General features: G+C 39.4%; 1 protein-coding gene across 1 annotated transcript in view; it reads left to right on the plus strand.

The window, feature by feature from the left end:
- IQGAP2 (IQ motif containing GTPase activating protein 2) overlaps positions 1–16,398 on the plus strand; it is a 286,934-nt gene that overhangs the window by 262,579 nt on the left and 7,957 nt on the right. Inside the window, exons 29-33 of the mRNA XM_019929807.3 lie at positions 968–1,070; positions 1,826–1,967; positions 11,837–11,924; positions 14,077–14,289; positions 16,097–16,257. Of these exons, the coding sequence (XP_019785366.2) occupies positions 968–1,070; positions 1,826–1,967; positions 11,837–11,924; positions 14,077–14,289; positions 16,097–16,257 (707 nt within the window). The remainder of the gene's footprint in view (positions 1–967; positions 1,071–1,825; positions 1,968–11,836; positions 11,925–14,076; positions 14,290–16,096; positions 16,258–16,398) is intronic.

Below are 16,398 nucleotides of genomic sequence, written 5' to 3' on the forward strand. Positions count from 1 at the left end.
CCACACTTTGGAAACATTGTTTTAATTTAACTCTAAATGAAAACAAGAGCAGCTGTGTTTTCATAGCTGTGCCCCCAGAGTTACTATGTTTCCTCTAAGACCTGGCAAACACCCAGCAGTGTTCCCCTTAATCCATTTTTGGCATTCTGAAAGAAAGAACCAGCTGGTACATCTAGGTCTCAGGCCAAGGAATCATATGGGCATTTCTGCTATCCATACCCATGAAAGATCTTCAATGCCAGACATTGAAATAGCTAATAGTGGTGATTTGAAAAAATATATAGTGTTTGATTACCGAATAATTTTTCTCTGAAGAGTTATGGAAATGCCCTTACAGTTTGCTACCGTATTAGCCAAGAGACTTGTGTGTTGTTTTAGACTCTTTCCCCAACTTTGACTTTTTTTTCCCTCTTTTTTATTGATGTGTCGTTGATTTACAATGCTGTGTTAGTTTCAGGTGTATAGAAAAGTGATTCAGACTACTATGTATGTAGCCTTTCAGATTCTTTTCCCTTATAGGTTATTACAAAATATTGAGCATAGTTCCCTGTGCTGTACAGTAGGTCCTTGTTGGTTATCTATTTTATATATAGTAGTGTGTATATGTTAATCCAAAACTCCTAATTTATCCCTCAACTTTGACTTTTGTATAAACACGGAGGGAGCACAGGGTTTAGGTGGAAGAAGGCTGCCTCTTGGCAGATCTTGCAAGATCTTGCTGAAAGAGTGTTTATGAACACCTTTCACAAAACTACAGTTCCTCGATGAAGAGTGGGCACTTGCCTCTAAGATAAAATGCAAGCTGTGTCTCTCTGTGGTCTCTAATTTTAATATATGTCAGACCTATATTTAAGGTTCAAACAATATCAGAAAAAAGTTATGAAAAACTGGGAAGGGAACTATGTAAGTATGGTAGCCATTAAGAACTGACTTTTATTTTTGTATGTGTGTTGCTTTCTATATAAAGCTCCTGTTGGAACACCAGGATGCGATTGCCCCTGAAAAAAATGACTTACTGAATGAACTTTTGGAATTGCTGGGAGAGGTACCTAATGTGGAATCTTTCCTTGGTAAGGGCTTCTTCCCTCTGGTTTGTATTTGATTGGTTGGTTGGATGGTTGGTTGGTTTTCCTATCCTAGATCAAAAAATCTTTTTAATTTAATACTTGTTTATTTAAAGGATAACTACACTAGCCCCTTCCTACATGAAGGATTCTGTAATTCTTAGTGTGCTAGATTATCAAACAATTTGATACTCTTGAAGCTCTAGATACATCAAAAACGATTTGTCAACCATAAAGAAAGAAAAAGAGCGAAATTTATTAGACGTTCCTTGCTATGTTCTCCAATGGTGTCTTTTATTAACAGTTCTCTCTTTTAGTAATCTTTTTCAAATTTCGAATATTGATGCCCTATGCTATTTTAATGTTTAATTCCGAGATTTTTTAAAGTGTATTGCAATGTGTTTTCTTTTTTTTTTTTTTTTTTTTTTTTGTGGTACACGAGCCTCTCACTGCCGTGGCCTCTCCCGTTGCGGAGCACAGGCTCTGGACGCGCAGGCTCAGCGGCCATGGCTCACGGGCCCAGCCGCTCCACGGCATGTGGGATCTTCACGAACCGGGGCACGAACCCGTGAACCCTGCATCGACAGGCGGACTCTCAACCACTGAGCCACCAGGGAAGCCCTGGAATGTGTTTTCTTCTGAGGACCATGATCTCCTGTTCAACTACCGAGCCCATGTTTCCTACAGAACCTTTATTTTACATTGTTGATGCCACTGTCACAATCAGTGAATTGGAAAAATAACAATATTTTATTCTACAGGGGAAGGAGCTGTTGACCCCAGTGACCCTGACAAGGTAAACACACTAAGTCAACTTGCAAAGACTGAGATTTCCCTTTTCCTGACCAGCAAGTACGACATAGGGGATGGTGAAGCTATAGATGGCCAAAGCCTCATGATCAAGTAAGTTTGGAGCTTAAAGAGCACATGTCTCCAATTATGCATCTTAAACCATGCAAATTCAAATAAGGCTAATTCCTCAAATAATCCATTTTAAAATATCTAAATATTGAAATACATTATGTTTATCCATCAAACATCTAACTAAGGAATAGTAGACTCTTTGTAATTTAAGAGGGAACTAAATATGATACTTTCTTAAAGCCTATCTTGTGTTTTAGTTTTCCTTGTAGTAATTTGATTCCTTTCCTTTAAGAAATGATTAACTCAGCTGGTGAAAGGCCTCACGTAGCTGAAAGGAAATATCTGTTTCAGTGGTCAAAAGAACAGTCAAGGAAATACCTTGAACCTAATTAATTTTCTGGTATAAAATGTTAACGAAAAAGGCAAACACGATAAGACATAATGCTGTTATCTGATTTATTAGACACCTTGCCTATTAAACTAAGCCTGGATATCTTGACCAACTTTGACTTTATTTATACCCAGTTTCTTGTTCTCAAAGATTTCAAGCGAAGCTTTCACACTTTTAATTAATACTGTACTTTTTCAGTCAAGGCCTCATGGACATTCCACATCAGTCCTGTATATACAGGGTAAGAAAAAATGATCCATCACCATAAATCGAGACGCCTTAAACCAAAGCCAGGTGCTCACCAAACAATACAGTTTTTAAGAACTAATATAACCAAAAGGATTCGCATTAGCACATTAGAACAGTTGTACGTTGGGGTGAGGTGGAGAATGGAAATGGGAAATGGGGAGAAAAGGAAATAAATAAGTATTTAAATAATACTTCACACATGACTTCCAAGGCACAGGCCCTGAATTCTGAGGTTGTTTTAATTTGCTACAGGACCTTTCTGTTCTGCCACTGACAGGCTTTGGACAGTACTCATTTCTAGTTGATTTTTTCCAGATATTCAATCCCATGAAAATGGCAAAAAAAAAAAACAAAAAAAAACTTAGTGTGCTATGTTGGAATATGTACATAGGTGCTTCTTCTACTAAGCTTGTTTATTTTGTGCTCCGATTATCTCTAAGGATCTGTTTGTTCACATAGCCGAATACTTGAGTATCTACTCTGTGTCCATGGCACTGGGCTTGAGGCTGAGGACACAGCGGTGAGCAAGCCATTAAGGGTCCCTGCCTTCCGGGGGTCTGCAGTCTGTTGGAGAGCACAGCTAACTTGAGGGACGCAGGACTCCTACACAAACTTGGCTTCATAAGAGTTGAGGGCAGTTCCTTTAAACTACTGATGATGAAGTCAGATTGCACTTGCAGAGACAGCTCAGAACAGGGCAACAGAAAAAAGGGAGAAAACTGTGGAAGCTACTCCCTGGGTTCCTCTGAGCATGTGCCAATTACAAAGGTAACTGGAAATACAGATCCTGTGGTTCCACCATGCAAATTAAATTAGGCCAGTAATCCTGTGATCTCATAAGCTTTGTCCTTTAGAAGTAACAGGAAGAAATTTTTTCATAATTAATTTTGTCTGTTACTTGAGCACCATTTTCTAAATGCAGTCAACTCAAATGTCTGCATTAATGAATGGAGATCATGATTTGGGTAGTCTAAAATATCAAATAGTCTGAACATCGTGTATATTTATACTTATTTCTGAATCTGAGTCCCCATGGTTCTGTGAATTTTTGGAGTGCACATTTCAAAAGCAAAACCATGAAAGTCAGGTGTGTGGGGCAGCAGTGCAGCTTAGCCAGGAAGGCCTGGTGCATTGTCCTACTTGCCTCAGCCCTTGTGTGGCTCCCTCCCCACTGTACGCTAGAAAAAAGTACTGTCTACTTCTTCAATCACCATTCCAAGTAGAGCCAGCCAGTGGTTTTATTTATTTACTTACTTACTCTTGTATTTTGTAGTAAAATACACACAACATAAAATTTACCAATCTAACCTTTTAAAGTATACAGTTCAGTGGCACTTAGTACGTCCAGAATGTTGTGCAAGCATCACAACTGTCTAGTTCCAGAACACTGTTATCACCCCAAAAGTAACCCTGTATCCATTAAGCAGTCATTTCCCCAATGACCCTGGGGCATCTTTTCTGCTTTCTGTCTCTATGAACTTGCCTATTCTGGAAGTATCATATAATGGAATCATACAATATGTGGCCTTTTGTGTCTGGCTTCTCTTATTCAGCATATTTTTGGCCTAATAACATTCCATTGTATGGACATACCACATTTATCTTGGACATTTGGGTTGTTGCTACCTTTTGGCTATAGTGAATAGTACTACTGTAAACATTTATATACATCTTTTTACTTGAATACTGTTTTCAGTTCTTTTGGGTATACACCTAGGAGTGGAATTGCTGGGTCATATGGTAATTCTGTTTTGAGGAACTGCCAGACCTTTTTTCCACAGTGGCTACACCATTTTCTATTCCTACCAACAAAGTATGAGAGTTTCAATGTTTCCATAATTCACCAAAATTTATTTTCTGTTTTGTTTATTTTGTTGTTATAGCCATCCTAGTGGGTATGAAGTAGTATCTCATTGTGGTTTTGATTTGCATTTCCCTAATGATTAATAATGTTTCTCTAATGATTAATAATTAATAATGTTTCCATGTGCTTGTCAGCCTATCTTCTTTGTAGAAATGTCTATTCAAGTCTTTTGCCCATTCTTTATTTGGATTGTTTGTCTTTTTGTTGCAGAGTTGTAAGAGTTCTTTATATGTTCTGGATGGTAAACCCCTATCAGATATATGATTTGCAAATATTTTCACCCCTTCTATGGGTTGTCTTTTTATTATTGAAGTATAGTTGATTTACAATGTTATGTTAATTACTGCTGTACAGCAAAGTAATTCAGTTATATATATACATTCTTCTTTTTAATATATTTTTTCCATTACAGTTTGTCATAGGCTATTGAATATAGTTCTTTATGCTATACAGTAGGACCTTGTTGTTTATCCATTCTATATATTAAAGCTTATATCTGCTCCCAACCTCCCACTCCATCCCTCCCCCAGCCCCACCACCACCCCGCTCCGGCCACCACCAGTCTGTTCTCTATGTCTGTGATTCTGTTTCTGTTTCATAGATAGGTTCATTTGTGTCATGTTTTAGATTCCAAATATAAGTGATATCATATGGTATTTGTCTTTCTCTTTCTGACTTATGTCACTTAGTATAATAATCTCTAGTTGTATCCATGTTGCTGCAAATGGCATTATTTCAGGGCTGTCTTTTTATTCTCTTGGTAATATCCTTTTCTGTAGAAAAGTTTTTTAACTTAATGAAATGCAGTTTATCTATTTTTTGTTGTTGTTTCTTGTGCTTTTGGTGTCATAAGAATTCATTGCTCAATCCAAGATCATGAGGATTTACTACTGTGTTTTTTGCTAAAGTGTTCTATAGTTTCAGCTTTTATATTTAGGTCTGTGATCCCTTTTGAGCTAATTTTTGTGTACGGTGGAAGGTCGGGGTCCAACGTTATTCTTTTGCATGTGGATGCCCAGTTTTCCACAACAATTTCTTAAAGAGACTATTCTTTCTCCATTAGGTGGTCTAGACACTCTTGTCAAAAGCCAATCTACCATACATATATGGTTTTCTAGACTCTAAATTCTATTCCATTGATCTATATGCCTATCCTTATGCTAGTACCACACTGCATTTATCACTGTAGCTTTGTAGTAAGTTTTGAAATTGGGAAGTATGAGTCTTCCAAGTTGTTCTTTTTGAAGATTCTTTTGGCTACTTGGGGTTCCTTGCAATTCCATGTGAACTGTAGGATCAACTTTTACATTTATATAAAAAAGGCTATTGGGCCAATGTTTTAAAAGATTCAATAATTTACTGCTTTCATAGGCCTCTGGGGTCTAGAAAGCCTTCCTCTGGGCATACTTCAAGATCCTGCTGTTAGCAGAGCCCTTCACTAAGCAGCCCAGTGGATCATCGTGGATAACAACTTGAAATGAAGACTGACCAAGTAGCCTTCCCCAAAAGTGGAATTTGGGTATTGCCCAAAACAGTCAGTAGAGTTCGCTCCATGATGTTAGGCTAGCCTTACTTCCAAATACATTATACCTTAAGTATATGTTTCAAAATCTTGATGCTAACAGGCAAATATAAAATGTGTCATTGACAAGGAGCTTGGAGACCACCTAGTCTGAGTCTTTATCTCTGAGGTGAGGAAATTAAATTCTAAAATTATGGGAAGCAAGTAGATGGGCACTGACATGCTTTAAATTCATAGGCCATTGATGTTCCATTGATAGACACTTGGAAATACTGATTCGAAAACTCTTATGGGGATGACTTTCTTCCAAGCAATAAACCAAATTCCTAACTCAAACATAAAATATAGTTCTTGAGACTCTTCATTAGAGAACCAAATTTAACTGAAATCAGACAGTGCCTTTCAGAAGTTACTAAGAAGTAGACAGTCATGGAATGCAGAGCTGTTGGGGATAAAAATAACTGGCTTTTCTCTATCAAAAAACTATTTTGCCTCCTTGTTAAATAGGTTGTGTTTTTAACTTTCAAAATGCCCCCCTTATTATTAATTACAAAATCACTAGCTTTGCAGTGATGAGTAATTCATCTTCATGAGGGTCCCTGAATAAGGCACTGTTAATCCTTATGCTTGTAAATTTAATTCCATGCTAGTTTCATAATTCTTAATAATTAGATAAGGATGAAGATGATAATAATACCAAACACCTGTGTAGTACTTACCATGTACCAGGGACTGTCCTATGGATATGGGTATAGATAATAACAGATAACAACATGTATAACATAACAACATCCATGAGTCATGTACTACTCTCAGCAACTCCAAGAGGTAGAGGTTATTACCTGGGTTTTATGTAAGAGAAAACTAGGCACAGAACAGAAAAAAAACCCTTTCCTGGTAGTATAGCTAGTAAGTGGGGCATAGGTTCAAATCCAGACAGTCTTAAATCTTTCTGGGCCTACACTCTTTTTTTTTTTTTTTTTTTAATTTATTTTTTGTGGGGGAGTGGGTAAAGTACATTTATTTTCTTCTATAGGTGTTTCTTTTTCAAAAAAAAACAAGGAAAAGGAGAAAAAGCTCCAGCACCCAATGTCCACTGGGCTTTAGTCCTTGGGGAAGGAGGTGCCCCACGTACCTGGCCCCTAGGCTGACCCCGCCCAGGGCGTTGGAGTGCCGCAGCTTCAACAGGGTGAAGCTGGAGAAGGAGTTCTGAGCCTGGATCTCTCTCTCCTGGGTCAGCGCCAAAAGGAAACCTTCCCTCGGCAGCTCCCAGCTCTTCCACACAGAGCCACACACGGGATGGGAAGTGGGCCTACACTCTTGATCACAAGGTTTTACAACTTGAGGGCAAGGTCACTGTCCTTTGCACTCTTAGGGATAATAGAATAAATAATAAGAATGATAGCAGAGCAGTTATTGTATACCTGATGCTGGGGCATTGCTTCCCAGGCCACAGAGAAGGAATGGCATAGAGTAAGGGACATGAAGGCACATGGTGGAATAGGAAGAAACATTCTATTTCTGTTTCCCTTCCATATCTTTATGGAATAGGGAGCCTCGGTTTGGGCTATTGCCATTTTGCTAATACTACCAAGCACGGTGATATTAAAAGGACAAACGAACAAAAGAGCCTGGTTGAGGAGTCCTAGGGAGACCTGGGATTACAGCCCCAATCTCACACATTAGCCGTTGGACTCAGCAGATCACTTCCCCATTTGTTTCCTCATCCATCAAATGGAGAAGAGGGGAGATGATGGGAAAGGGGGGACTCTGGTGAGTAAATGAAGTCACACAGTGACACCTTATAAATTATAAAGAACTGTACAATGGAAAATCTCTCTCGGGCTTCCTTGATGGTGCAGTGGTTAAGAATCTGCCTGCCAATGCAGGGGACACGGGTTCGAGCCCTGGTCCAGGAAGATCCCACATGCTGTGGAGCACCTAGGCCCGTGTGCCACAACTACTGAGCCTGTGCTCTAGAGCCCGCAAGCCGCAACTACTGAAGCCTGCGAGCCACAACTACTGAAGCCCACATGCCTAGAGCCTGTGCTCTGCAACAAGAGAAGCCACTGCAATGAGAAGCCCATGCGCCACAAAGAAGAGTAGCCCCCGCTTGCCGCAACTAGAGAAAGCCCGCGCGCAGCAACAAAGACCCCGTGCAGCTAAAAATAATAAACTAAAAAAAAAAGAAAAGAAAATCTATCTCATTATAACTTATGATTCAACTTATAGTATGTGATCCTTTTGGCCTTTATTAAGCTTGCTTTTCTATGAAAGTATGTGTGTAGGTAGAAGGCATTATAGATGGCTTTTATTCATACTTAGCTGCCTGAGTGCTTTAGTTGTCATCTCTTAAGAATTTTTTTCCTATCACATAATTCAGTTTAGGCATCCATCATCCCAGTTGCAAGATTTTCTTGCTTGTAGTCCAAGCTGGCAGTAAATGAGCAGTAAATGGCTAAGGAGATATTCAAGGTCTGGTGATAAAAATGTGTAATCATGTTATTAGAATTTTAAACAATTGGAATTTTTTTTTTTTTTTTTTGCGGTATGCGAGCCTCTTACTGTTGTGGCCTCTCCCGCTGTGGAGCACAGGCTCCGGACGCGCAGGCTCAGCGGCCATGGCTCACGGGCCCAGCCGCTCCGCGGCATGTGGGGTCTTCCCAGACCGGGGCACGAACCTGTGTCCCCTGCATCGGCAGGTGGACTCTCAACCACTGCGCCACCAGGGAAGCCCTGGAAGTATTTTTTAGCTTCCACAAACACCAATTCCTTTTCAACCTTGGGCACACCGTAAGGCAGATGGCAGAGAGGGAAGCTCAGGAATGGTCCTGGTCAGAATGTGATAACAGACACCCTTTGAGTGCAATGGCCAAACCTGAGGGACCACACCAGTTTACAAGCACCAGGCGGTCTCATTCATTGACCATGGGATTTGAGCAGAGCTGTGATGAAGAAACTCCCTGGTGTATTTCTTTTTTTCTTAACTTTCCTAATTCAGGGAGGGTGGCAGAGTTTGACCAGCCTGTCTTACCTATTATATGAACAGCCATGGGGCCAAAGCTTGAACCAGTTGATTTATGCTGGTCAGACCATATCTAGAATATTGTGTTTGCATTGAGTTGGGGAGGGGACATGTCTTAAAGTCATTGGCAAACTGAAATGTGAGCAGGACTGGAAACTCTCTTTAACTCCTATTGTGAAGAGGTTTCAGGAACTGAAACTGAGGGGTTTCCCTTGGAAAACAGAGAAGAGGGGACATAGACACAATTCTGGCACTCTCTGCAGGTTAATGAGGGGCTGATGAGGAGGAAGGGGAAATCAACTTGTTTCCTGCCACTCTAGAAAATAGGATGTGACCTTCTATAACGATTGAACCTCTTAGGTCTTAGCTGACTCATTTGTAAAATCAGGGATTGGACTGTTGCCCAAGGTCCCCCTCGGTGCTGATGTCCTGTGACTCACTGGGTCCAGTGAGTGGACCGTACTGGAAGGCAGGCCTCTCAGAGTGGGCTTCCCATTTAAGAATGGGCTGTTCCAGTGCTGTGCTTGCCAACAGAGATTTCATGTCAGCCACACAGTTACTTTTAAATTTTCTAGAAGCCACATTTTTAAAAGAAACAGGTGAAATTAATTCTAATATATTTATTTACCCCAATATATCCAAAATGTTGTCATTTCAATATGGAATCAGTGTAAAAAAATTGTTAATGATACATGGTACATTCCTTTTTTCATACTGAGCCTTCCAGATCTGGTGTGTGTTTTGCCCTTAATGTTTATCTCAGTTTGGACCAGCCATGTCTCAAGTGCCCACTGGCCACCTGCTGACCAGTGTGGATGTCATCTTGGGCAGCACAGCTTTAGTGACCATGTGAGTGCTGACCACATGTCAGACCCTAGAGAGAGGCTTTACGTGCATCTGTCATTCAGTCCTGAGAGATTCCCATTACATAAATGAAAAAAAAAAAAACCCACCATAGGGACTTTATAATTTGCACAAGTCCACACACCTTCTAAGCAACAGGAACCCTGATTCAACCTTAGATCTGTCTGACTCAGTGTTCTTAACCATTAGGCATACCATAGGGTGAGGTACTGAGCTCCCTGTCATGAAACTGGATGGTGATTTACGTGTAAGATGTCTGGGGTAGAACTTTGGCAGTGGGTTCCAGTAGAGGCCTGACATAAAGTAGAATTTCAAGAGAAAGGCTGTGTGAGCAGTTTGTCCTCCAGCCACTCCTGAACAAATAAACATTCTTTGTCCCTAGCAGGGCATCCTTGAGTGACCTTGGTCATTTTGGTCATCAGATAGCGTCTAAAGAGTCGAGCTGGGAGTTTCCTGGAAGCATATATCGTCAGTCATTCCTAGAATATTAGTTCAAATAAGAGACAGTCACTGTATTTACATTTGTTAAAATCACCCAGAGCTTTTATTTTTAACTCGATGTTCCAGCTTAATGCATTTATAATGATGATTGGAGGAGGGAGTTGTGTGGGACAGAAAGGATAGATACTTGGCTCCCTAAGCCTCAGGAACAGGGCCGTCTCCCACATGCCTGTAATGAGCTGTGTGCCCACCTCTGACTCTTGGGGGAGCATTTCTCTGTGCATTCCCAGACAGCCTGTAAATCCCCAGCAGCGAAGGGTCATGGGCCAGAGGAAATGGTTGTGATCATTCTTCTCATACAGACTTGAAATAAATCAGAAAGGAGAAAAATAATGGTTACAGATGGTTTATTGGATTTTATCCTGTTTGCAAGAATAATATATCTGGAATTCTCTTTGAAAGTTTCCTCTTGTCCTTTGGGAGCAGTCGCCCCAATGCTTCAAAACATAAACAATGTTTTATTTTCATTTTCCAATTTTCATGCCGTGTGAACATTTTCTGCTGTAGTTGAGGAAGAAATTCATCATCCAGTGATACCATGTAATGCCTTGGAAAGAACTGAGGTTCAACGCAATGAGAGTGAAACTTCAGACGTTGTTGGTTAGACCTGTTTGTAATTTAAGGCAACTTCTGTTTATGTTCCCCCCCACTTTTTTTTTTTGAAGGGACTCGATGTCCAATAATGTTCCCACTTATGTAAAAGGGAGCACACTTGACCATTTGCCTTTTATGTTAAAATCTTCTTACATAGTTCCATAACCTGATCTTTAATTAGTAAAGGGTGGCTGATTACCCTAAAGAACACATATGAAAAAATAGATGGTTCTAGCACTAACAGAGGGGTTTTCCAGCTTTTGTTACCGAGCAGCTCTTCAGTTCTCTCCCACCCGATGGGTTTGTCCCGCCACCAGACCTGAGGCTTCCAAACACCCATCCTCCTGGCTGCTGTGTCATCCAGCAGCCGAAGCCTCCACAGCCCACACAGGACTTGGGCTCCCACTGGCCTTCACAGTGTTTCATAACCTTCTCAGAGCAGGAAAGCTAACAGCTTCTCTGGCTCCTAAAGGCTTAGGATGTTTTCAACAGGCTCAGAAGTTTAAATGTTACTCAAGTTAGGAAAGGGGGACCTTTCCTGCACCCTCCACAGTCACGGGCCAAATCATCCTTCCTTCTCGTCAAAAAGTAGTCTCGGTCTAAAAAGAAGAACAGGTACTTAGATAAGGAATCTTATGGCATACTTGTGCCCATGATACTGACACTATAATCTGACAACATCAAGCATATAAAACCCAGACTTCGATTATTAAGCATTCGCAAACTTTGGGGAGCCTTAAAGCAGATGTGGTGGAGTTCCGTGAGATGGCTTTATTTTAAGGGATTCTCTTTGAGGCTTCATCTCTGTAGGTGCTTGTTCACTCCCTTGGGAGAAGCAGATTTTTGTGCATTAGGACTGCTGTCTGAAAGCCTGTCTCTCCTTTCTGTATTTTGTAAGGACCAAAAAGCTGATCATTGATGTGATCCGGAACCAACCAGGGAGCACACTGTCAGAAATCTTAGAGACACCAGCAAGTACAAAACAGGTAATTGGCCTTAGAGTGTAAAATAATAAGGACCTTTGATACGAGTTGATTTTGTTAACAAATCTTTGTGCCAAACGTTTATGGTTACCTCAGAGAAACTGTATCTGACACAGTTTGGAAGTAAGGAATTCAACCGAGTTCAGCTATATGTAAAATCCATGGAATATCAATGTAATGAAATAGAAAAATGCAGCACTGAATTTATGCTGAATAATTTTGTCCTAGACTAGGAAGATAGTGCTGGGCCTTTCAAAGCCTCTGAATGTTCATTGTAAACTTTGAACAGTGAGTGTAGGAAACAAAGGAAAAGAAGAATGGACTACTTAAAAATGAAGACTGGGCTTCCCTGGTGGCGCAGTGGTTGAGAGTCCGCCTGCCGATGCAGGGGACACGGGTTCGTGCCCCGGTCCGGGAAGATCCCACATACCGCAGAGCGGCTGGGCCTGTGAGCCACGGCCACTGAGCCCGTGCATCCGGATCCTGTGCTCCGCAACCGGACGGGCCACAACAGTGAGAGGCCCGCGTACCGAAAAAAAAAAAAAAAAAAAGAAGAAGACTGTATTCATTGCAGTGGATGGGCAAATAAGTCACTTAAGAGATCATTCTGGTCGACAGGATACAGAAAAATACCTTTCATATTTTATGCTTTTGCTAACTTGAAGAAATGAAGAAATGTCCCACACATTAAAACTCTTTTCCAAATGCTTTGGAAGCAAACGTCTTGAGTCCATTAGGTCAGAGCACCATTATCCTGGTGTAAATAACTGAAGTTTATTAAACTTTAATAACAATCTTGCAATAATCCTTTTATCAGCATCCTTGAAAATGCATCATTATTTAGTTTGTTCTGAATTAATTTCAGTGATATTGCTTTAGTTTCGATAATTGCCACTCCCTAAACAAACGCTAACAAAATTATCTATTTAGTTACTCTTAGCTGGGCTACATGTAATTTCCTGAATCATTCTTAATTTAATTGGTTGCCAAGAAATCATTCTGTCACAATTTTTAATAAAAGTATATATGTATATATATATATATATATATATATATAATGTCAAGTTATCTGATGTTTGTTAATGTGTGAATATTTTTAAACAAGGTGGGTAGAATATTTTACTGAGTATGAGAATTTTAATTCTTAATGAATATTTTATTTTCCCCAAATGTAGCTTAGTCACTAAGAGTGAAGACTTCCGAGATCAAGTATAGCTCTGTAACTCCTAGCTCTGTAACTCTAGGCACTTAGAAATATTTCTATGCCTTGATTTCCTCAACTGCAAAAAGGGAATAATAATAATAGTACCCAATTCAGGAATAACTCAGTTAAAACATGTTAAGTGGGTAGAATAATATCTGATACATATTAAGTTCTCAACGATATTGGCTGCTACTGTTACTGTTTACTGCTGACCTGGTTTACTGTTACTGTGTCCATAAAGTTGATCTGTCATTTATATTCTTAGACTTTGTCTACAGTGTCAATCAGTTGTCTGATTGTGACATGGGAAGATCACCAGTCTCTTGTTATTACTGGTTTTTTGAACAAACTATCCAAACTGTCTTGATTCATTTATTTACTTATCATTTATTTGGAAATTTATTTCGTGCTAGAATACTCTTAATTTCCTTTGGTTCAAAGAAACCCTGCAGGTTTTTCAGAGTCGGAAGTTTGAGAATGATTCCCTTACCAGAACAAAGCCTTTACAGCTTATGAATCTCTGTAAATATGGCTGATGTTAGAGTTTAGTTCAGGGTTCTCATGGCCACGTTTTAGTGGATAATCTAGTTTTAGTTTCCTCATCTGGACTATCGTATCCAAAACTGATATCTTTCCATCCAGAGAATTATAAAATATCAGTTATCCCTCATAATCTGTCCATTACTAAGGTAACTTGTCATCTTAGCAATAAAGTAGCTATTTAGAATTTCGCTCAAAGTAGGCCTGCCACCACTGCTATGTTTCTCAGAAAAACAAAGTAATTCCTTCCCAAAGACCTACTTCAAAACCCATGAAGAACGTATTGTAATTCTGTCTCTGGACCTTGGCTCGAGGACCTCTTTCATTTTGATATTAACTTGCCTTGTACAGCTTCTGAATCTGAGATTAGGGCATCAGAGATAAGTCAACATCTTGATATTCCCTTTCCAGGAGCTAGATCATGCCGCAGACATGGTGAGCCGTGCAGTTTTAGATTCCAGGACTCCCGAAGACATGAAGCATAGCCAGTCTATGGTTGAAGATGCACAGCTGCCTCTTGAGCAGAAGAAGAGGAAAATCCAGAGGAATCTTCGGACATTGGAACAGACTGGACATGTGTCATCCAAAAATAAATACCAAGACATTCTCAATGAGATTGCCAAGGTTGCTGGAAAGAGTATTCTTTCTCCTTTGCTTAGCAGACGTGTTAATCATTGGTCACACACATGCTGGGACTCTGAGGTGACATGAGGAATTCATAGTTATATACATATGGTTCCTGTCCTCCTCAATATTACAGATTTTTTAAGGTTTCAGAGAAGTTGATGACTTTTCATAGAGAATAATCACAACTCCCCCAAGTCATTAGAAGAGTTGAAACACACCAGACGTAAATGCTTAGGAAATGTAATAGACAAGTTTCATCGATTGCTTTAAACAAATTGCTTTAAACAATATGTACTAGTTTTAAAAGTGACACTTTTAGGAGAGTTCTCTCTTGAGTTGTTAGTTGTCATATAACCCAGTTGCCCATGGGACCTGCCACTGAGATGGTACCTCTGTGTCCCTGAGAATTTTCCTCTAAGCAGTTTAGCCTGAATGCAGTTCAGACTTAAAAGTTAGTTTCTGTTTTCTCCTCCCGTATTTTGACAGTTGAGAAACTTCCTGAGAAAAGGATATCAAATTAGTGCAAGGAAACATCACAGGAAAAGGCTAGATCTGTTTGCCAAAGATAAGGAAGTATATATTTTGGGTTAAAAAAATTTTTTTTCATTCTTTTTATCCAAACATGCAAATTAAAATGGGTCTGGAGGTTAAGGACAGTTACATGATCAGAAAAAAAATAAATTTTCTTAACTTCTGGGAGGGAAACGCACTCAGCTTCATTCTTCCTCGGAAAGTTATGGTCAGTCCTGGCAGTAGGCTTATTCCTCCCAGCCTGAGTGACTCAAGGGAAGTAACGTTTTTCTCTATAGCTCTGGGGTGGAAAATATGTCTCTTAGGGAATGTGTAGTAGAGAAATTGATGCTTTTGTCTTGGAAAAAGCAAAAAGCTATCATGAAGGCATCCCCCAAAATATTCTACTTAATGAAGAATTTTTACTCAAGAAGGATGTGTTTGTCTGTCTTTGGATTCCTAGAGGAATCTTTTTTAACTGTCCACAAAGGAAAAATAGTATTAAACAGGCACCATTTTCTTAAATGAAACATTTTTTTAATTTACCAATTAGAATTACAAAAAAAAAGAATTGTGTGTGTGTAAGATTAAATATAACGTATCTCTCGTAAGCTGTAAGCAGCTTGGTCAACTTTATGTTCTAGGAACTCTATTTAAATCCAAGTAATAGTTATCCATGTTGAATTTTTTCAATCAGTCTTGAGACCCCAGTTGTTTTTGCAAATCTTGAGAAATATTTTTCAGATTAAAAAGTGTATTGTTTTTTTAATTTCTAAAATAGGGGATTCCCTGGCAGTCCAGTGGTTAGGACTCTGCACTTTCATTGCCAAGGGCCCAGGTTTGATCCCTGGTCAGGAAACTGAGATTCCCACAAGCCACATGGGGCGGCCAAAAAAAAAAGAAAATGAATGTAATGATGAAATGTAACCCTTTTCAGGTTAAAGTATTCTTCAAAGTAGAATGTTCAAAATATTCTGAAGAAATTTTCTCCTGCTAAAGTCTTCCTTGTGCCCTTTTAAAAACACTATTTCTCCTTATACAATTAATCTAAAATTGCTTCTCTGCTTTTTCATCAACCTTAGCACCTCTCTTAAAATGAAATACAGACACTCCCAGTTCTAAAGTAAAAAGGGAACATTTTGGTGTTGAGAGTTTAAAATGAGGTGACTAAAATAAACTACAACAGTCACAAATAGTGATTTAGTACTAGATATTCTTCTTGTCCCAAATGGGCAGTATCATAAAGCAAACTCCTGCTTAAATCTCATACCATGGCCTTTCCTTGTTATTTTAGGATATTCGAAATCAAAGAATCCATCGTCAGCTTCGAAAAGCTGAATTGGAGAAACTTCAACAGACCCTGAATGCACTTAACAAGAAGGCAGCATTTTATGAAGAGCAAATTAATTATTATGACACCTACATAAAGACTTGTTTAGACAACTTAAAAAGAAAGTAAGTTGAAATCATGTATTCTTTTGTAATGTCATGATATATATGGGGTATCCATTCTTTTACAATCCTGGGCTGTCGGGTTGGGTGTGCTAGCAAACTTTTGCTTTATTATATAACCAAAAACTAGAATCTCAATTTTAT

This window comes from Tursiops truncatus, chromosome 3 (genome assembly GCF_011762595.2).
Source record: "Tursiops truncatus isolate mTurTru1 chromosome 3, mTurTru1.mat.Y, whole genome shotgun sequence".
NCBI lineage: Eukaryota > Metazoa > Chordata > Mammalia > Artiodactyla > Delphinidae > Tursiops > Tursiops truncatus.